This window comes from Triturus cristatus, chromosome 6 (assembly GCF_964204655.1).
Source record: "Triturus cristatus chromosome 6, aTriCri1.1, whole genome shotgun sequence".
Lineage (NCBI taxonomy): Eukaryota > Metazoa > Chordata > Amphibia > Caudata > Salamandridae > Triturus > Triturus cristatus.
The window spans coordinates 1,080,586,685-1,080,604,399 of record NC_140589.1 but is presented as its reverse complement, the minus strand read 5'-3'; the positions used below and the strand labels follow the sequence as shown (position 1 = coordinate 1,080,604,399).

The window sequence follows — 17,715 nt, the reverse complement described above, 5'->3', positions numbered from 1 at the left end:
AGAACGGCTTCCGACCTGGCCATAGCACTGAGACGGCGTTGCTCTTTATGGTCGACCATTTGCGAACTTTGGTCGACTCTGGTCAAACGGCGGCACTGGTGCTTCTTGATCTCAGTGCCGCGTTTGACACCGTCTCTCATGCTATTTTACTACAACGTCTGGGTGAGGCTGGTGTCGGTAACATGGCACTGGAATGGTTTCGATCATTCCTATCCGATCGTACGTTTAGGGTTGTTACACCTCCCTTTCAATCTAAACCTTACCCTATCGCCCAGGGCGTCCCGCAAGGGTCGGCTCTTAGCCCCACACTTTTCAATCTATATGTTCAGCCGCTGGCTGCTGTCGCTAAACGCTGGAACCTGACTATGGAAGCCTATGCGACACGCAGCTGGCGGTTGCATTAAGTGGGGCTTCCGACCTTGAAGCTGCTAAGTTCCGTGAGGGAATTAGCTCAGTAGCCCGTTGGATGACTGATAACTGCCTACAATTGAACGCTAAAAAAAACGAAGTGCTCATTGTCGGCAAGCAGAGTCATCTTTGGGGTGACCACTGGTGGCCTTCGGAGCTTGGTCCTACTCCCCTCCCTGTCACGGAGGTTAAAAACCTTGGGATTTGGCTGGATTCTAGTCTCAGCTTTGTTCCCCACACAAAGAAAACTGCTGCCACTTGCTTCGGGATTCTTCGAAGGCTTAGACCCACTTTCAAATTTTTTGATGCTCCAACCAGACAGCTCATTGTACAGGCTACGATTCTGTCTCGGTTGGATTATGCAAGCTCTCTTTTGCTAGGAGCCAACTTGGCCGAACTCTCTAGACTCCAACGCGTTCAAAACGCTGCCGCCAGAGCTCTGGTCGGCCTACCGAGATTTTGTTCGGCCAAAAAAACTATCGGTAAACTTCATTGGCTCCCTGTTTCTCAGAGGATCAAGTTCAAGTCTCTATGCCTACTGTTCAAATCCTCAAGCATTCTTCTCCTCAGATTCTGGAGCATCTTATTCAGCCTTATGTTCCTTCGCGCTCTCTAAGGTCCTCTGGTCTCCATTTAGTCACAGTTCCACGCTTCAAGAGGGCTAGGGCTGGTGGCCGCTCTTTTAGAGTACTAGCGGCTAGGCTTTGGAACTCTCTCCCTGATTATATCCGTGCCATTGATGAACTTCTGGTTTTTAGGAAGGTCGTCAAAACCTTCCTTTTCCCCCAGGATTCTTAGTGTTATGCTCCTGTCTTTGGTTATGCTTTTGCCTGGTATTTTGTCCATTACAGCGCCGGGACGCCCCTTTGCTGGGGCATCTGTGCGCTTTATAAATCTGGCTAACATAACATAGTTTCTTGCAGACCCCAAATGACCACTTAGTCTGGGTTTGACAGCAAAACCTGTTTGCACACCCGTGAAATTGTCTCCTGTGGCTGGAGATTGCAAAAGGTCCTGTAGAAGGAGGGAATAATGACTGCCTCGATGAAATTAAGTACATGTGCTGCAGCTGAACATGTTGATTGGCTGTCACTTAAAAACATTTCCCATGTGCCCGTGCACTACAGAAGGTCTTTGGACAGTGGATCTGCAGCTGCCGCAAAGAAATCCTAGGGGCTATTTGTCACTGCAGATTTTGCAGTAGACCTGAACTTGTGTTGTGGAGAACTGTTCCTGCAACTTAAAGCAGTGGACTGGTGCCTAAATAACCTTTCCCGAGACATCTTGGGCTTTTGGTCATCCAGAATTAAAGTGGGAAAACTCTTAGTAGAGGTTAAAACTTAGGGAAAAACAATTTAAACTGGGGATACCTACCTAGACTCACAAAATGAAGCATCAATCTCTCTGGATGTATCTTGGCCATTTGCCTCTCTATAGTGAGCTTTTGTCTATGACTTTCAAGGCGGCAGCAGGGAACTTCAGTGGATTTTGCTTTCTTTTTGGAAGGCCACAACTTACAGCCTTGCTCTGCTGAAAAATTTCAAAACCCCAAATTACTATGGTGAAGTTCTTGACTAGTACAAAGCACCAAGTGTGCCTCGCCCATGCTCCATAGATGGTCGCTGAGGAGGTTACCTTGGTTTTATTTGGAAGTGTTATATAGAACGAACTAGGCCCGACGGTATCCGAGCGCTTTACATGAGCACCAGTTGCGTTACAGTCCGACACATTCATTTTCATTAGTCACGGGTAGATTAAGTGATTTAAGTCTCTCTAAAGAAAGCTTTATCTAATGGACATGGACTCACAGGATTTAGCTCCGCCTCTTTGTTGATCATCTTTATATGGACATTTGTTTGGGCAGCAGTTGTTAGCTCACCTGTGAAGAAGACTTACGTTGTTATCCAAACCATGTGTCAAATGCAGCAGGAACAGACCTTGCACGGTGTAACCCTGTAACAAATACAAAAGGAAGGAGTTTTACATTGTGAATTCTGATAACATAGGCAGGGATTATGCACCTTTAACACAGTGAGACCCTCTTAAACAAATTGTTAGTTTAGGAGGGGCTATACACATATGTTTGATTGTGTACATTAATATTATGTTTGGTATCTAGTTGTATGTGAGTTAAAGTACTGTCACCTTTTAAATGTAAAAACGCAGACTAAATATTAATTTGTGTTATTGTGTGCTTTGTGGAGTTTTAAGTTTTTACCTTGCACCTCCTCCCTGAGTAAGGCATTGACTGGCCTGCCTCGCTATCCCAAAGGTCAGTTACTAAAGATGTGCACATGGTGCTCAGTTTGGCATGATGGCCTCAAGACTGTAGGTCTGACAGTGTCGTTGGTTAGTGGGTTTGTTAGCTGCATATGAGGTAGTTCAATTGATACTAACAGACAGAGCCATTAACACAAACCCCGTGTCCCATTTAGGAGTAAGGGGGTCTGCATGATGTAACCCCATGACAAATAAAGTAAGAAGAAGTTTTACATTGTGAACTCTGATAGGTGTAATAAGAAGGGGTGTTCATTGTGACCTATGTGACAAACAATGTAGGAAGGATATTTACATTGGTTTACACTGAGAGACGTTCTTATATATGTTTCTGTCAGGAGAGGCTAGAGAGGTATAGTTTTTGTTGCAAACATTTCTAATTTTATATTTAGGTGTAATTGTGCATGAATTAAAAGCACTACCTGGGCATTGCTTTATTAAGTTTTATTGTGGGCGCTGTGGTGTTCTGAGTTTTGAACCAATACCACCTCCCTGTGTTAGCTTTGGAATGTTTTCAGGATAGAAACCACCCTTTTCATGTCTAGTAGCAAGGTATTACAGTTGTAGCCAAGTGAGCATTGATTGTCCGGGGATCTCCCCAAACCAGTTCCCACTTTTCCATATGCACTTCAATTTAGGTGCACTATTATTGTGTGCTCTGTTGCTGCCCATCTCCCCACGCACTCTCTGCCGTGGCACACCAACCTACAAGAGCTGCAGTAGAGTCACTGCTGACAAACTGCGGGATTGTGTATGATTCATTTTATTGTGTGATATGATGGAGCTGAATTTTCTAAAACTAAAATTACCAGTCACAGTATCACATCATTTGGACCACTGATCAAATGGACCTTGAGATTTCAGCTGAGAGTGTAATGTGGCAACTTGCATGAGTTTTGGTTATTTAAAAATACAGTGAACCCCATGTGGTTCCACAAGAACAAGAGCGAGGATGGTTATCAAGCCATAAAGGTTTATTAGCAGATTAGTCAAGTTACAAATATATTCAGTTAATCATTTTGTTACTAAACCATTCAAATTCAGTACGATTAGTCAAACCAGCAGAGTACAATCGAATATTTATAGCATAGACTATATGAATACTGTCAAATGCAAAGTTTCAATTCCTTAAAGGAACTTCCTTAGAACTAAACTAAGAGTACCTAAAGTGACATGGAGGAAATTCTAAGCAGAAGATGTCAGTTTATAAGAGTCTAAAAATGCATTCAAGAGTTTAACCCAAGTACGAGCGGCATTAAGTCTCAAATTAAAAAAGCACAGTCTGCGGAGTCGGAGAAAGGGTCTCTCTTCCATAAAGTCAGAAAGGCTCTGAGCAAGTTCTTGATTTGTAAAAAAAAAATAAAAGAATTTGTGCCTGGGCCCTCATCATGAGACCACTGCAGCTTGTACCACCCGTTGCCCCTGCAAACGCTGCCGATAACAGTACGAATAAAACTACTAGCTGTCACACTCCTACAAGTGTGACACTTCAGACTATTCCTGGCCCCCAAAGCTAGAAGAGGTGCTTAGGTAGCAGGTATAAGCCATTTATAATGTATATTGAATTATAAAAACTGTTGCTTATCTTTAGTTTAGTCAAACAATGCCACCATGTGACAGACTGTTATAAGTGTCGGTGTTGACAATTAAGTACCAGTGTTGAGCATCGGAAACTACCGGCTCAAATTAAACACTGATCTGATCTCCCTATTCTAAGCACACACAATTAATACATTCCGTTTCATCCAAAACTCCTTTGCACCAACTGTGGGGAGAAGTCAGGATGCGTAGTCTTTCTGAAACAGGTAAACTCCCCTTATTCCCATTGTCACACAAAGGCGTACACAGCTGCAGTGTATCATAGGCTCGAACAACCTGGTACAGGAGGATCCTTTTCATTTCCACAAACAGTGTAAATCACAACTAACTGTCAGTTAGTACGATCTACTCTAACATTCTCCAAAGTCAAAAAATGAACTACTCTTCGAACTAGCACGTTATCTTGCTTCTGAAACGAGAAGGAAAATGTGAAAACATTCTGCAAGAGACATTTATTTTATCAGCGAAAGTCATTTGAGGCCTACTCGTACTCAAGCTAAGTTTAAGGGAAAAAAATTGCACTGTAAAACTAATGTTTATACTTTGGCTATATGAAGGGCAGCTTCAGTATATGCATATCGCTACATGTTAACACACGGATTAGCATATATTCAGTCAAATTTATAATGTGCAATCTGCGACTTCAGATGGATGTAGATTATTTTGATGCTATTTATATGGAAGTATTTTGTTCTTTTCTGTACTGTTTGTATGATGCTAACATTATTGATTTACTATTCTTTATCTACGTTATTGTCTTTTTCATTTTACTGCAGTGTACTCTGAAATTATTACTAAAGATACAATTTGACAACTAGTACGTTTTTTCATTGGAAGTCTTTCTAGAATTTTCAGTTCCAGTACTAGTGTATTCACAACAGGTTAATCTTATCCGCAATGATTGCGAAGTGGCTTCTGGCTAGGATGACAGTATATTTATCCTTAGTACATTGGGCTGTACACACAAATATTGAAATGTCTTGACGATCAGTAGCAGCAGAGATTGAAGCTCTTAGAGCACAAAGTCCTTTCCATTATGAATACAGCTTTCCAGTGCCAGTTTACTCGTACTCCTCATCCCTCACCCCTGAACTTAGTGCCTTTTTTGGGAGTGTTGGACTCTCTTTAATTGTTTAAGTTCAGGGAGTGGACTGCGGTATAATCAACACCTAACTCTAACCTTGAATGTCAAGTTTTCCTTCAACTTTTTCCGACGGAATTCAGGGAATGGATAATGCTGATATTACTTATAGGTAATAGCGTTACTCTGAGTCCTTCTCCCACCGTGATCACTCACTCATTAGGGCACCTGTGCCTCCAATCACAATCCTTTCCCACAGATAAAAATCCTCCCCTCCTTACTTCCTGTTCTGTACCAGGTCCAAAACACCATACAGTTGGATTGGCCGAAAAGGGTGGGAGGGAGGGGGGGCCAAAAAGCAGCCAGGATAACTGCACAGAAAAAGCACACACAAGTTCAAGCCACAGGCAAAAACAATGTACATTACGGAAGCCAGCCCTGCAGAACCTAACAAATCCGGAACCGCCGGACCCAAACCACCCAATAAGGAGACCCAAAGGTAGAAAAAACTGGCCAAAAGGCAGCCCAACAGAGTGCCAGCACCAGCCATGGAAGCCGAATAGCAACAAGGAGAATTCCCCAGCAACCCCAGAGGAGAAGAAAGACTAAACTGCTAAAAAATAAAAACCAGCAGAAGCATGTACCGACCCACCAGCACAATGCTGGAGTAGAAGGCAGACCCCCCAGTGAATTGGACCAAGTGCATAGACACGCGGAGGAGACCAGGAACATCCACACATGGGCCAGGAAGAGCAGGACCGCCATCCACACAGCAATCAAATGAAGCACCAAGAAGACAGAGGAGCTGGGAGAAAACCTGCAAGAAACCGCACCAGCAGAAAATGAAACAAGTCGCACCTGGAGCACAAAGCTCGGGCCCAACCAAAGAATAATCCTACCCAGTCAGTCAAATTCACCTTGTAAGGTTAATTAAAACCATAAAAGCATACTACAAAAAATACTTAAAATATTTCAATTGCACAACATCAACAAGGTACAAAAAAGATATGGTATGATTATATACAAAACACATCATGATACAAAAGTAAAAAAATTCTCGGTTAAAAAGGATCTAATTCATAGTAATCCTTTTTTTCTTTATTCTGACCGCTGCTGTCAGAAAACTAGCAATGTTAAAAATTTCCCACACATTCGTCAGCATCTGTAAATACATAAAAGCAGATCTAGCCTGTAAAAATCCTTTGCCCCTTAAAATAGGTAAAATGAACTGCCTCCGAATATGGATAAAATGATCACAAAATAAGGTAAAATGCATTGACTCCTGGGTTGAAAAACTATCACATGAGCAAACGCCCATGTCCTCAATCTTTTTCCATCCCTTCCGTTCGGCCAGAAGTAAATGTGGTCGATTTAATCTAAATCTTACTTAAAGGAAACGGTAATGCTAATTTGTAACTAAGTTTAAATAGGGTTCCATGGTACTTGAAGTGGACAATAATTGATGTGTCCGGACCAATGGTTTTTTAATCTCACTGGCCTCCCTATCCATCTGTGCAACCTGCAAAAACGTATTTTTAGCCCAGATCAAATCTGCTTTGATCAAGTTTTCTGGGGAATTAAACATTTCTGGCCTTCCTAGATTGGTAGCGAGCTTTTTATGTGGCTCAGCCAAGGGATACTGCTTGCATAATCAAGTGCTAAACAATCACAAATGATTTCACAATACATCCCTAGCTCTGGGTTTGTTCAAATGCCTATCCACTTTAATAAGGGTGCCATGCTGATTAGGTCAGATACAAAGCCTAACCCAGTTTCTTGATGGATTATAAAAGAGGATGTTGACTGTGGGACAGATAAGTTTCTAAGAAATGTATTTTCAACTATTTGAATGTCCTTCAATTCCCTGTATCCCCATATGTCAGATCCATAACATACTATGTTAATACATTTGGCCCTATAGATGTTTAACATTGCTTGCAAAGGCTTTGCCCCCAATTTGCGTGCAAAGTCAAGAACAGCGAAGGTGGATCTGGCCATAACATTTCTTTTGGCTTTCATTTGTGGAATCCACGATCCCCTTTCATCAAATAAAACCCCTAAATAAGTAAACAAATTAACCCATTGTAGGAGAGTGGCATCGACTGCATAGTTGCCCCCAACTTTTTGCTGATGTTTTGACTGTTTTATGACACTAGCCAGGCTGTGGCCCTGCTATCCAGGACCCCAGCCTATCTGCTTCTTCTCTAAACTGATGTGAGTACCCTAGGTACTTTCCAATTGGATACTGAGGACACCCTATCAGCCCCTTGTAGATGGTACCCAGGGCATGGGTCCCTCAGTGGCCTACCAGGGGCTGAAGCACTTATTGTGCCACCCCTGGTACAGCCATACCAAATGACATCACCAGACCACTACTGTAGTCTGGGTAAGGTGGTGCTTGCCCTCCTTACAGGGATATAGGTATCCTGTATCCCACTTAATACAACACATATATCCTCGTAGGTCACCCCTAAAGCAGGCCTTGCTAATCCTACAAGGCAGGGTGCTGAGATATGTGTGAGGGAGGACCCCTACCTGAGTAGGGCCCCTCTGCAACCTTCGTAAAATCATTGCTGGGTTGTTTGTAGTGTAGCCATACCATATAATCTAAACCGCATTATAAGTATCGTGATAGCGTGTTAACTTGAGAATGGCTACACAGAACCATATGTTTGGTGTCAAACATGTAGGAATCATACCCCCAATCCAGCCATGGGACTGAGGGCATGATTCCTCCCTGCTAGAGGGGCGATATGGGAAAAGCGGCAGAATTTAGACACCAATTTAAAAGTGCACACAAAGTACAAAATGGATGCTACCCGCCACCCACACGACTCTGGCTGCCTGTTGCTGGGCAGAACTCCAGCCACGGCAGCTGGACAATAGGGATCCTGTTGCGGGGAGGTGTTCCCACCTCCCCAGACAGACTATGTGGATTGGAACTGGGTGGGTGCACCATAGGATGCCTTTCAGAGTTGCACGTAGGCTTCTCCAGTGCCTACATTCTGCATACACCGCCTGGAACCGGTTCAGGGGCATCCTGTCCCCTGCCCTGGCGGAAAACACACAAAGGGTAGAGGGTGTAGCCACCCTTTCCCGCCTGACCTCTCATTGGTGGGCTCTGATCTTGACACTCCCCTAATCTTTGGATAAAGGTGAATACTGGGTCCTCAGAGCCTCAGATTATTCTTGAACTTCACAGACTTGAACTTCGACTTGCTGCCGCACAGCTGACTGAAGAAATCTCCCTTGGGGTAAAGGAGTTACCCCCCTCCTTGGCAGGCACCTGAAACACTGCAAGTGCCCCGGTTGGAACCTCGCTGCTCCTACGGACATCGACGACTCTTTCCTACCTTGAGGTGGGTTTCCAAGCATCCCAGAGGCCAGTGAGTGTGCACAGCAAAGCTCAGCACCGTGGACCCCGTGGGTGCCGAGATCCCCAATACCGCAGGACATCGGCCACCTCTTGCACAGCACCCGACCCCGACGAGTGGGGAAGTTGTGCTTTGGCCCATTTTTGAGCCAACCTCTCAGCATCATCTGTGCCAAAGATCGATGCCCTAGCCCGCTCCGGCGACCCGTGGGCGCATCTTTACGCACGCCAAATTGCTCCCTCCCGCGGTCCCTTGTCTCTCTACTTGTGGGCCCTAGTGGAGGTCAATCTTCAATTCCAAGAGTTCCCCTGGTTGCTCCAGGCCTGCTCTTCAGTCTCCTCGCTGGAGACCTCGCTCAGACCTCGTGGGTCTGCACCAGTAGCAGTTTTGTGTTTCTTGCGTGGGTTGCGGTTGCCAAGGCTTAGTGGATCCAATCCGGACACTAACACCGCAGCGACCCTCATCCTTCGTGGGACAGTCGCCCTCCAGAAGCTGGCCTTCCTTGACACCTCCTGGACCCTGTGGCTGACGATCCAAGCTACACCTCTTCCACCTGGAAGCACCCGACATTGAAGGGCTCCTTCTCTTGAGCCCCCTGGTCACTGTGCCGTGACCCAGACTCTGTCCTCTCTGCTTTCAGGTCCTTCTCTACAAGATCTACATTTTCATTCTTCACAACAAAGACAACGCTTCTGGCTAGCAGCAGTTCTTCACGTTTTGCCATTGAAAATCAGCTTGCGACCAGACATCGAAAACGACCTATGCACCCGGCTTCCCTGGGGCAGGTAACAGTGGTACCTCGGTACTCTCGTGGGTGTGGGCTCTTCAAAAGCTTAACTCTAAAGTATTGAACTTGAACTCCTCCTAGAAGTGTGTTTAAACTTGTAAAATTCAACCGCGACATTCTCCATAGGCTTTAATAGAGATCCCGACAGTAGCTTTAGCCACTGCACGCGTCTCCTGTGGGTCCCCTCCCTCACTACCTTAGGTGGTTTCACAAGGGGCCAGCGACCCTAAATGCCCTAGGCATTGTTTGTAGAATTGTCGTGGTTCTTATACCATTTTTTTATATATGGTTTGGTCCCCCCCTGGGGCCCTGTGATTCCAGTGCTATTTATTGTTACTATCAATGATGTTTGAATTGTATCTTCACCTCTAGCCTCCTAAAGAGACTAGTGGGGTTATTCCTAGAATAAACACATATATTTTATATATATATACCTGTGTGGACTACTCTTTCAATTGGTTATTCAAGAGGTACAAGGTGTCCCCTATAACTAGAGGACAGCATATGCCAGGCCAACTTCTCACACCCATGATTTCACATTGTTTTCACAAACAAAGAGTCTTTAGTTTCTTTGGTTTACGTCCTAAGATCTTTGTGTGCGATTTAGAAAAATTAACATCCAGGTCTAATGACTTCATAAAATTGGCAAAGGAAGTTAAAAGGTGCTGTAGGCCAATTGCAGTTCTAGCTATCAAGGCAGCATAATCCATGTATGGGAGAGCCGAGATTAACCGCTCTCGCACACGTGGAATGTCCTTGCTTGCTCCTATTAAGACCGACTCCAACTTATTAATATATAATCCTACCCACAAACACCTGAAGCAAAGGCAACGATTCAAATGCTGCCAGCCGGCGACCAAACGGTACCGCCACCAGAAACTGCACCCAGCAAGGTCAAAAGACATAACTCCAGAGACACCAAGGACGCAAACGTGGGGGACGTGGGAGGCCGCAAAACCAGACTCAAACCTCAAAAACGGGTACTTCCCCAGAGGGACAGGACGGAGATCTGAAAACCCCGAAAAGTTCCTGGAAACTAGGTTGTGAATGGCTACCTACCCCTACCCTTACCCCTACCCCCAAGGGGACCGGCAACCAGAAAAGCCCCGTCAAGAGGAAACCAGGGTCAAGGCAGAGAAACAAAGTGGAACCCCATGCTGAGCATACTAAGCCAGAAACAACTCCCATGCTGAGCATAAGAAGAAAAGACAGCAACCTTTCGGATGCCGTCAAAGAAGAGGGAAGAGGAAACCCAGGCAGAAAAAACACATGGGGACAGAACCAATGGGAACGGCCACACCAGACCCCCACCATCTCCAGCAACAGAAGAGACAGACAGAATGGCTAGAAAAAGAAAGCAGGGAATCCCCACTAGATGAAGAACAGCCAGCAAAGAATCCACTACTTAGGCAACAACCCCATGACTGGTACACAGGCCGCATGGCAGGACCAGGAACCGAAAAAGCACAACACCACAGCGAACGGCGGAACCGCTGAAGACATGGATAAACATGCGGGAGAAGAATGTAACCAACAGAATGAAAGCTGCCACAAAGACCCCCAGGAGACAACAAGGGAAGGAGCTGCTGCAAGGACCGAAGCCAAACTGAAAGCACCTATGCAGGAAGGCCGTGTCCGACCACCCACAGGCCATGTCACCACCAGACAGGAGCTCTGCATCAGGGGAGACAAACGGCCGTCCATAGGAGAGTAATCATGGAGTCTCCAGATTCCAAGAAGTGCTGGAAGAGGACCCACAGGACCAGACCGGTAACTAACCACCTCATGAACCAAATGATCTGAGTGCCAACAATTCCATTCAACCAATAAAGAATTGCCAGCGAAAGGGGCCAAGATGGAACTGAGCAGGACAGAACAAAGGCAACAATGTCACCCCAAGCCCAACGCAGAGTAGAATCAGGAGACAGTGACCAGTACCTCATCAATGGGGTAGAATACCCCCAAAACAACCCTGAGCATCTCAGAGAAAAACAAAACCAGAGGCAAGGGACTGCTTCACAGATTAAAAACTCACAGCAGCTACCCAAAACATCCACAAGAGTGCAGCGCCACCGGCCACACCTGTCAAATTTCATTCACAACAGGGACCTCCCTGGAGCACAGCAGCCCCAGGACACACACCACCAGCCCCCCACCTCCACAATACCTGCCAAGCAGACAACAAGAAAGCGGGGCAGCACAGGTGAAAGCCAGACACAAGCACCTCAACGGCCTCCACCATGAGCGCACAGCAGCCCGGGGGACACCAAAAAACTGGCACCCTACCCTCCTGCACCGCAAGCAGAAAAACAGATTCACCACAGGACCCGGCCCGCAGAAGATGCCCTGGCCCACATACGCCTCATTGCAGACGATGAGCAAGCGAACCTGGAGACACCAGCGAAATAAGAATCCAAATGCAGACATTCTGCTGTCCATATAAATGACATCCCACGTGCCCCGCCCAGACACTAAGCCGGGGCGAGACAGCGCAACTTATGAAATAGTGGGCAAAGTGCCCACACCACCTATATGGTAGCAGCCCAGAAGAAACAAAGTCAGACCGAGCGACTCGATGAAGAGCGATTAGTGCCAAGAAGTCTCCGAGCGACACCAGTGGAAAGGACAGCAGAAAAGACCGCCTCCTGAAAGGCATGGATGGACGGCACCTATAGCGGTGGAGCATAATCACAAATAGCAGCCGAAAGTGCCAGAATGCAACCGGAACCTTAGAAGGCCGAAAACACAGCACACATGTAGCAACAGACAACAATAAAAAAACAAGCATTGGCATAGCCAATAGGTCTCGCCTGTGGGACCTTATAAGTGTTTAGCCATGCAACAGTTGCATAACTAAATACTTCTAAGGTCCCAAAAGCGGGACCTATTGGCTATGCAAAGCGAAAGTTAGTGATCGCGATCGGGATCACGATCAAACATCAAAGCGGCCGCGAAAGTGAAAGTAATTGCGGTAAAGTGCGGCGCGCGCGTACATGCACTGTAGCTCTAGGCTGGCCTGGTAGCACTTTTTGGAGCCCTCTCAATAAGTCTCGCCAGACCAGCGCATGCGCTGGGTCAGGCGAGACCTAATGAGGGCGCAATTCGAGGCTACAAACAAGTAGTATGGTCAGAAGAGGCTACCAGTGCAAGTAACGCATGCAATGGGGTCAACCCTACAAACCACAAAATGAGAGGATAAGACCAGCTACAGCAGGCCCCACAGGCACTCTAGAAAGGAAGACACATGACATTACAGAAACATAAGTGAAGCCGGAAGCCGAACACCAGCGAACCAGAACAAATGACCCGATAGGGGTCAGAAAGCATGTACCATAAAACATAGGCGAAGCCATACCATGAAAATGCTGATATCTGGGACAAGAGCGCTGAGATCCCCGAGGCAGGACCTGAGCACCAATCCTGAAGGTGACGCTGAACCACAGACAAGCGCCCGCACCAATGAGCTTAAGCTCATGGCTGCTTGCAACCGCTGCACAAATACAAATGGACACCACTTCTGCAGGTACCACACCACCCAGGGGTCACCCACTTCTTGCCTCCGCCATCACTGCACTTGCCAGGCAGAGAACGCAAGAAGGTCGGTCACGCAGGGTAGACCAGACATCAATAAATTCTCCTGGCACCACCTCCACAGGTGCACAGTTGCCCCAGGGACGATGCAATCTTGCTCTGCAACCTGCCGTACCGCACGCAGGAACAGAAAGGCACTGCAGTTTAACAGCTCCAGGCCCCTTGGCGAGGAGCTGACAGGCAATGCACAGTCCAGAAGCGGCCCCCCTGGTGCCAACCTACATGATAAGGGGTAGAGTCACATGCGCAATGAAGAGAGGGAGAACCAGCATCAACACCGCAAAAGCACACCACTGGGGGAAAGACCCTCCAAACTTGTGTAACCTGCAACAATCATACACCTAAGGCCCACCACTCATGGGCCACAATAACAGGGCACCAAGCAAGAGCCGTACAGAATCGAAGAAATGTGATGCCAAAGGACACTGCTGCAAAACACAATACAAAGCCGCAGATCTGGACAGCAACCGGAGCAGCGGTATCGCATGGGCAAGCCAGAGAGACCCATACGTGGAATAAGTCAATATATACATAATTTGCGGCCCCCACAGGTACCCAGCACCCTGGGAATTCCAAGCACACCACCCCCTACCCCCCCACCTGCTGCACTGCAAGCAGAAAAAGAGATGACCTGCCATGCAACAAAGGCTGCACCAAACCCCCGAGAAAACCGCTTCCGGTCCGCAAACTCCACAAACGTCGAACCATGTGAAACTTGTAAAGACTCAAGAAAATGGAATTTAGCACCAGAACGTGTCGCAAAGAATTGACCCGAATACATTCTTTACTTCCAGGTGAGAGCAAAAGAAGCCCAAGGAGACGCAGGAGCGAAAAGCAACAGCAAAGTGGTCGCTAAGGAGTCATTCCTTCTCCCCAGCAACCAGGCACACCTCCAGCCGGAGGGAATCACCGCAAACCCATACTCGTAAGAAGAGGCAAGAGGAGGACAGCACTTGCTCAAGCCTGTTGCACAGCAAACTGGTAACCATGCAGGGAACTGGGCTCGCAGCCCTTCAAACTTACTTCCTCACATGGAGGTCGCCATTAAAGTGAATGCGAGGTATTTGGCGCTTTTAACAAAGAAAAGCATTTGTTAGTAAAGTTGACAAACAAATGCTTTTTTTTGTTAAAGCGCCCCATACCGTTGTTTCACTTTAATAGCGGCCGCAACCTTTCTTTAGACGCAACTCGTCTAAAGAAAGGGTCCTGGCTTCTATTAACGTGAAAGCGTGGCACAGAGCGCTTGTAAACAAAAACAAGCATTGGCATAGCCAATAGGTCTCGCCTTTGGGACCTTATAAGTGTTTAGCCCTGCAACAGTTGCATAACTAAATACTTATAAGGTCCCAAACGCGAGACCTATTGGCTATGCGAAGCGGGCGCGAAAATGAAAGTGATCGCAATCACGATCAAACATCAAAGCGGCCCTGCGGCCGCGAAAGTGAAAGTAATCGCGGTAAAGCGCGGCGCCCGCGCACATGCACTGTAGCTCTAGGCTGGCCTGGTAGCACTTTTTGGAGCCCTCTCAATAAGTCTCGCCAGACCAGCGCATGCGCTGGGTCAGGCGAGACCTAAAAAGTGAATGAATAGTAAAAAAAAAAACATGCGGTCGGCGCTGTGCTATAAAAAAAAAAATGGTGTCTTGCCTGCAACAACAGGCAGGTTATAACAGTTTAAGGAAATAGTTCTCAGAGGCTGTAATTAAAGCCTACCATGCAACAACACACGTAAGAGGGCCAGTCCTTATGGGAGCTTACAAGATGAGACAAGGTGGTACTAAGGAGGGACTTCTAAGCCCAATGACTAATGGAAAACCACAGTTTACAAAGGACAATGCCACATGCTAATGAAGAATATGGGCGGAGACTGGGCGGCGCTTCAAGCCCATACCTGAATACAGCATGCTTCACAGAGCAGCGCATGCGCTGCCCAGGCTTGACCTACAAAGAACAGAAAGTGGGGGGGAGGGGCAGGAGGGATTTTTATCTATGGGAAAGGATTGTGATTGGAGGCACAGGGGCCTCAATGAGTGAGTCATCACTGCGAGTGGGACAAAGGGGTAATGTTTATCCTGACAACACAATGAAAATGTATTACCTCAGAACAAAAGAGAGTGGGGGGGCTTTGTTACAGACTCTGCCCAGATATGCTAAAAATGTATGTGTTTTATTGGCATAAAAAATTGTTTAGTGCTGCAGCTACGCTTCACACATAGCTGTAGGAAGCGAGTGAATGGCAGCAGGATTCCGAAGTAGTTGATTATCTTTTTGAACGGCGGTGAGTAGCAGTGATGAATCTTACTCGCCACAATGGAAAATGCTAAATTACAAATCATTACGTGGTGATTGGATGATGCTTGTTTTTAAAAAGCTGGTGAAATGCTGCATGCGATCTACTGTTAGGACATTGTAAGGACTAGATGAAGGTGAGAATGTGGTTAGATATTTAATATCTCAAATCATCGATTTGTAGGCGGGTTCACTTTATTTTTCGCATCTCTACATGAGTGAGGCAGATTATGGTTGCATAAAAGAACATGTATGTAATAGGTGCATGGAACAAACACTCATAAATCTTTGGCCGTACAAAATGTGAATTCCAAAGACTTTCAGTTACAATCTACATCCAAGGTGGCAATGTTTTATTTTATTGTGAATAACGTGAGCTTACCTTACTAAGTTAGTATTTCTTTTTTTAACTCCAGGGGAAAAGATTGCATACAAAAGCAATTTCTGTGCTTCAGTTGTGGTGAACAAAAGCACTGCCTGTTCACTAATGGTGTAACTCTTTGGAGATAGCATATGGTAGGGTGTTATTATGCAGACAGAATGGAAATATTTTACTGTTTCTGTCAATGAGTTTAGAAGGTAGATGTGAATGTGCACATCCTGTTTGTAAATGACCAATTCATTGTATGTACTTTTTGTTTTTCTTGGAAGAAATCGCTGAACAAGAACGTTTCCTACTACACCAGGAGACACTGCCGAGGCAACTGCAGGAAGAGAAACAAATGAACCTCAATGTTATGCCTGTTCTGACCCCAGTACAGCTTATTAAGGTAAGTGTTTAACTTTGGCCACCATCGTAGGGATGGTTGTCAGTTGGCGATATATAAGGATAGCATCTGCTAACCCTGACACTAACATGATGGTCTTGGTCTTAAGTGAATGACTACAGGAGCAGAAAAATAAAGTTGATACAGCTCAGTGAATCATGTCTGTAGCTTTCACTCCTTGCTTTTATCCAGCCCCTAAGTAGCACACTGAAGGTTATTTAGGGGCTAATGTGGGAGAGGGATCCAATCCCATTTGTGTGTTCAAAGAACATGCTATGTCACTTCCTCATTTCCTAGTATTTTGCTGCTTCAGCATTCATGACCCTTGGCCCATTACTCACAGCTTTTAAGACAATAGAAATCTTGGCTGCACTATGCTCACACTATTACATCTATTTTGATATTCCTTTTATCCTTTTCTGTGGTTCCTCTGTGGAGGACACACTTCTCTGACAAAAGGGCTTCCTTCTGCTTATGGGATTTTAAAACATAATTTAATAATAAAACCTATGGTGAATACTTCTACCTGCGGATTCCTCACCTATTTTATATTCCCAGGTGCCAGACTAGATCTGGTAAACTTCTCTGTAGCTCTCCTGTGCCAGTAGGGAGAGCAGGCTTCAACTGTGAACCAGAAGCAACGTCACAGTGATGTCATTTGGAGCCATAAAGCTCCCGCCCCGCGCAGAGACGTCAGTTCACTTTTTTCTATACACGTTGATGCGGATCCGGAGCTCTCTCTCTTCATATTTTTTCGAAGTTCGTTCAGACAATTTTTTCTTGCAAAAAAGTTTTTTATGCAAATAGATAACGTGTATACAGATGTGCTATTCTGTTGCCAAGAAGGAGCTACTGTAAGGAATGCAGGCCCATTCTACTGACCATAGTCCTTAGCACTGGCTAGGGATGTTCATGTGGCTGGGATCAGCCACACGGCAACATTGGAATCCCTTTGCACCTTCGTCAATGTATCATTGTTTGGATTCAAATGTGAGAAAGGATGGCCATTTTGCATGCTCGATGCTCCGGGATTTCCTTAACTGAGCATACTTTCGGATCCACCATCAATCTAACTATTCAACAAGTGAGGAATCTGTAGACCGCAGCATCCAACCGAAGGAATGTAACTGACTTCTGTCTGAGTTACATTCCTTCGGTAATGATCTTTCTGGTGGATTTCTCACCAGTCCCACTCACCTCTCAGTTCTGAAGGTTGGTCAAAGGCCACTTTAATAATTTTATTCTAGATTGCTGGGCTGGAGTTTGTTACGTTGATTATCTGATAAAGACATCTAGCCGCAGATTCCTTAACTCAGACTATCTCCAGGCGTCAGACTGGATCCGGAAAACTTTCTGCAGCAACACCTTTATGCGCCGGGGGGCGGCGCCGCATGGCTCCGCCCTGACGTCGTCCACGGACGTGACGTCAGCGGAGCCATATATGCCCCTCCCGGCGCACTGACGTCAGTTTTCTTCTTTTCTGCGTCCCAACGCGGATCGTGGAAAACCAGCGGTTCCTTGGCCTGTTTTTTGGGCCATCTCG

General features: G+C 46.0%; 1 protein-coding gene across 1 annotated transcript in view; it reads left to right on the top strand.

Moving 5' to 3' along the window:
• The window catches only part of NUP133 (nucleoporin 133), a 1,584,091-nt gene that overhangs the window by 1,258,542 nt on the left and 307,834 nt on the right, over nucleotides 1-17,715 (top strand). The window contains exon 22 of the mRNA XM_085611954.1: nucleotides 16,057-16,175. Within this exon, the coding sequence (XP_085468080.1) occupies nucleotides 16,057-16,175 (119 nt within the window). The remainder of the gene's footprint in view (nucleotides 1-16,056; nucleotides 16,176-17,715) is intronic.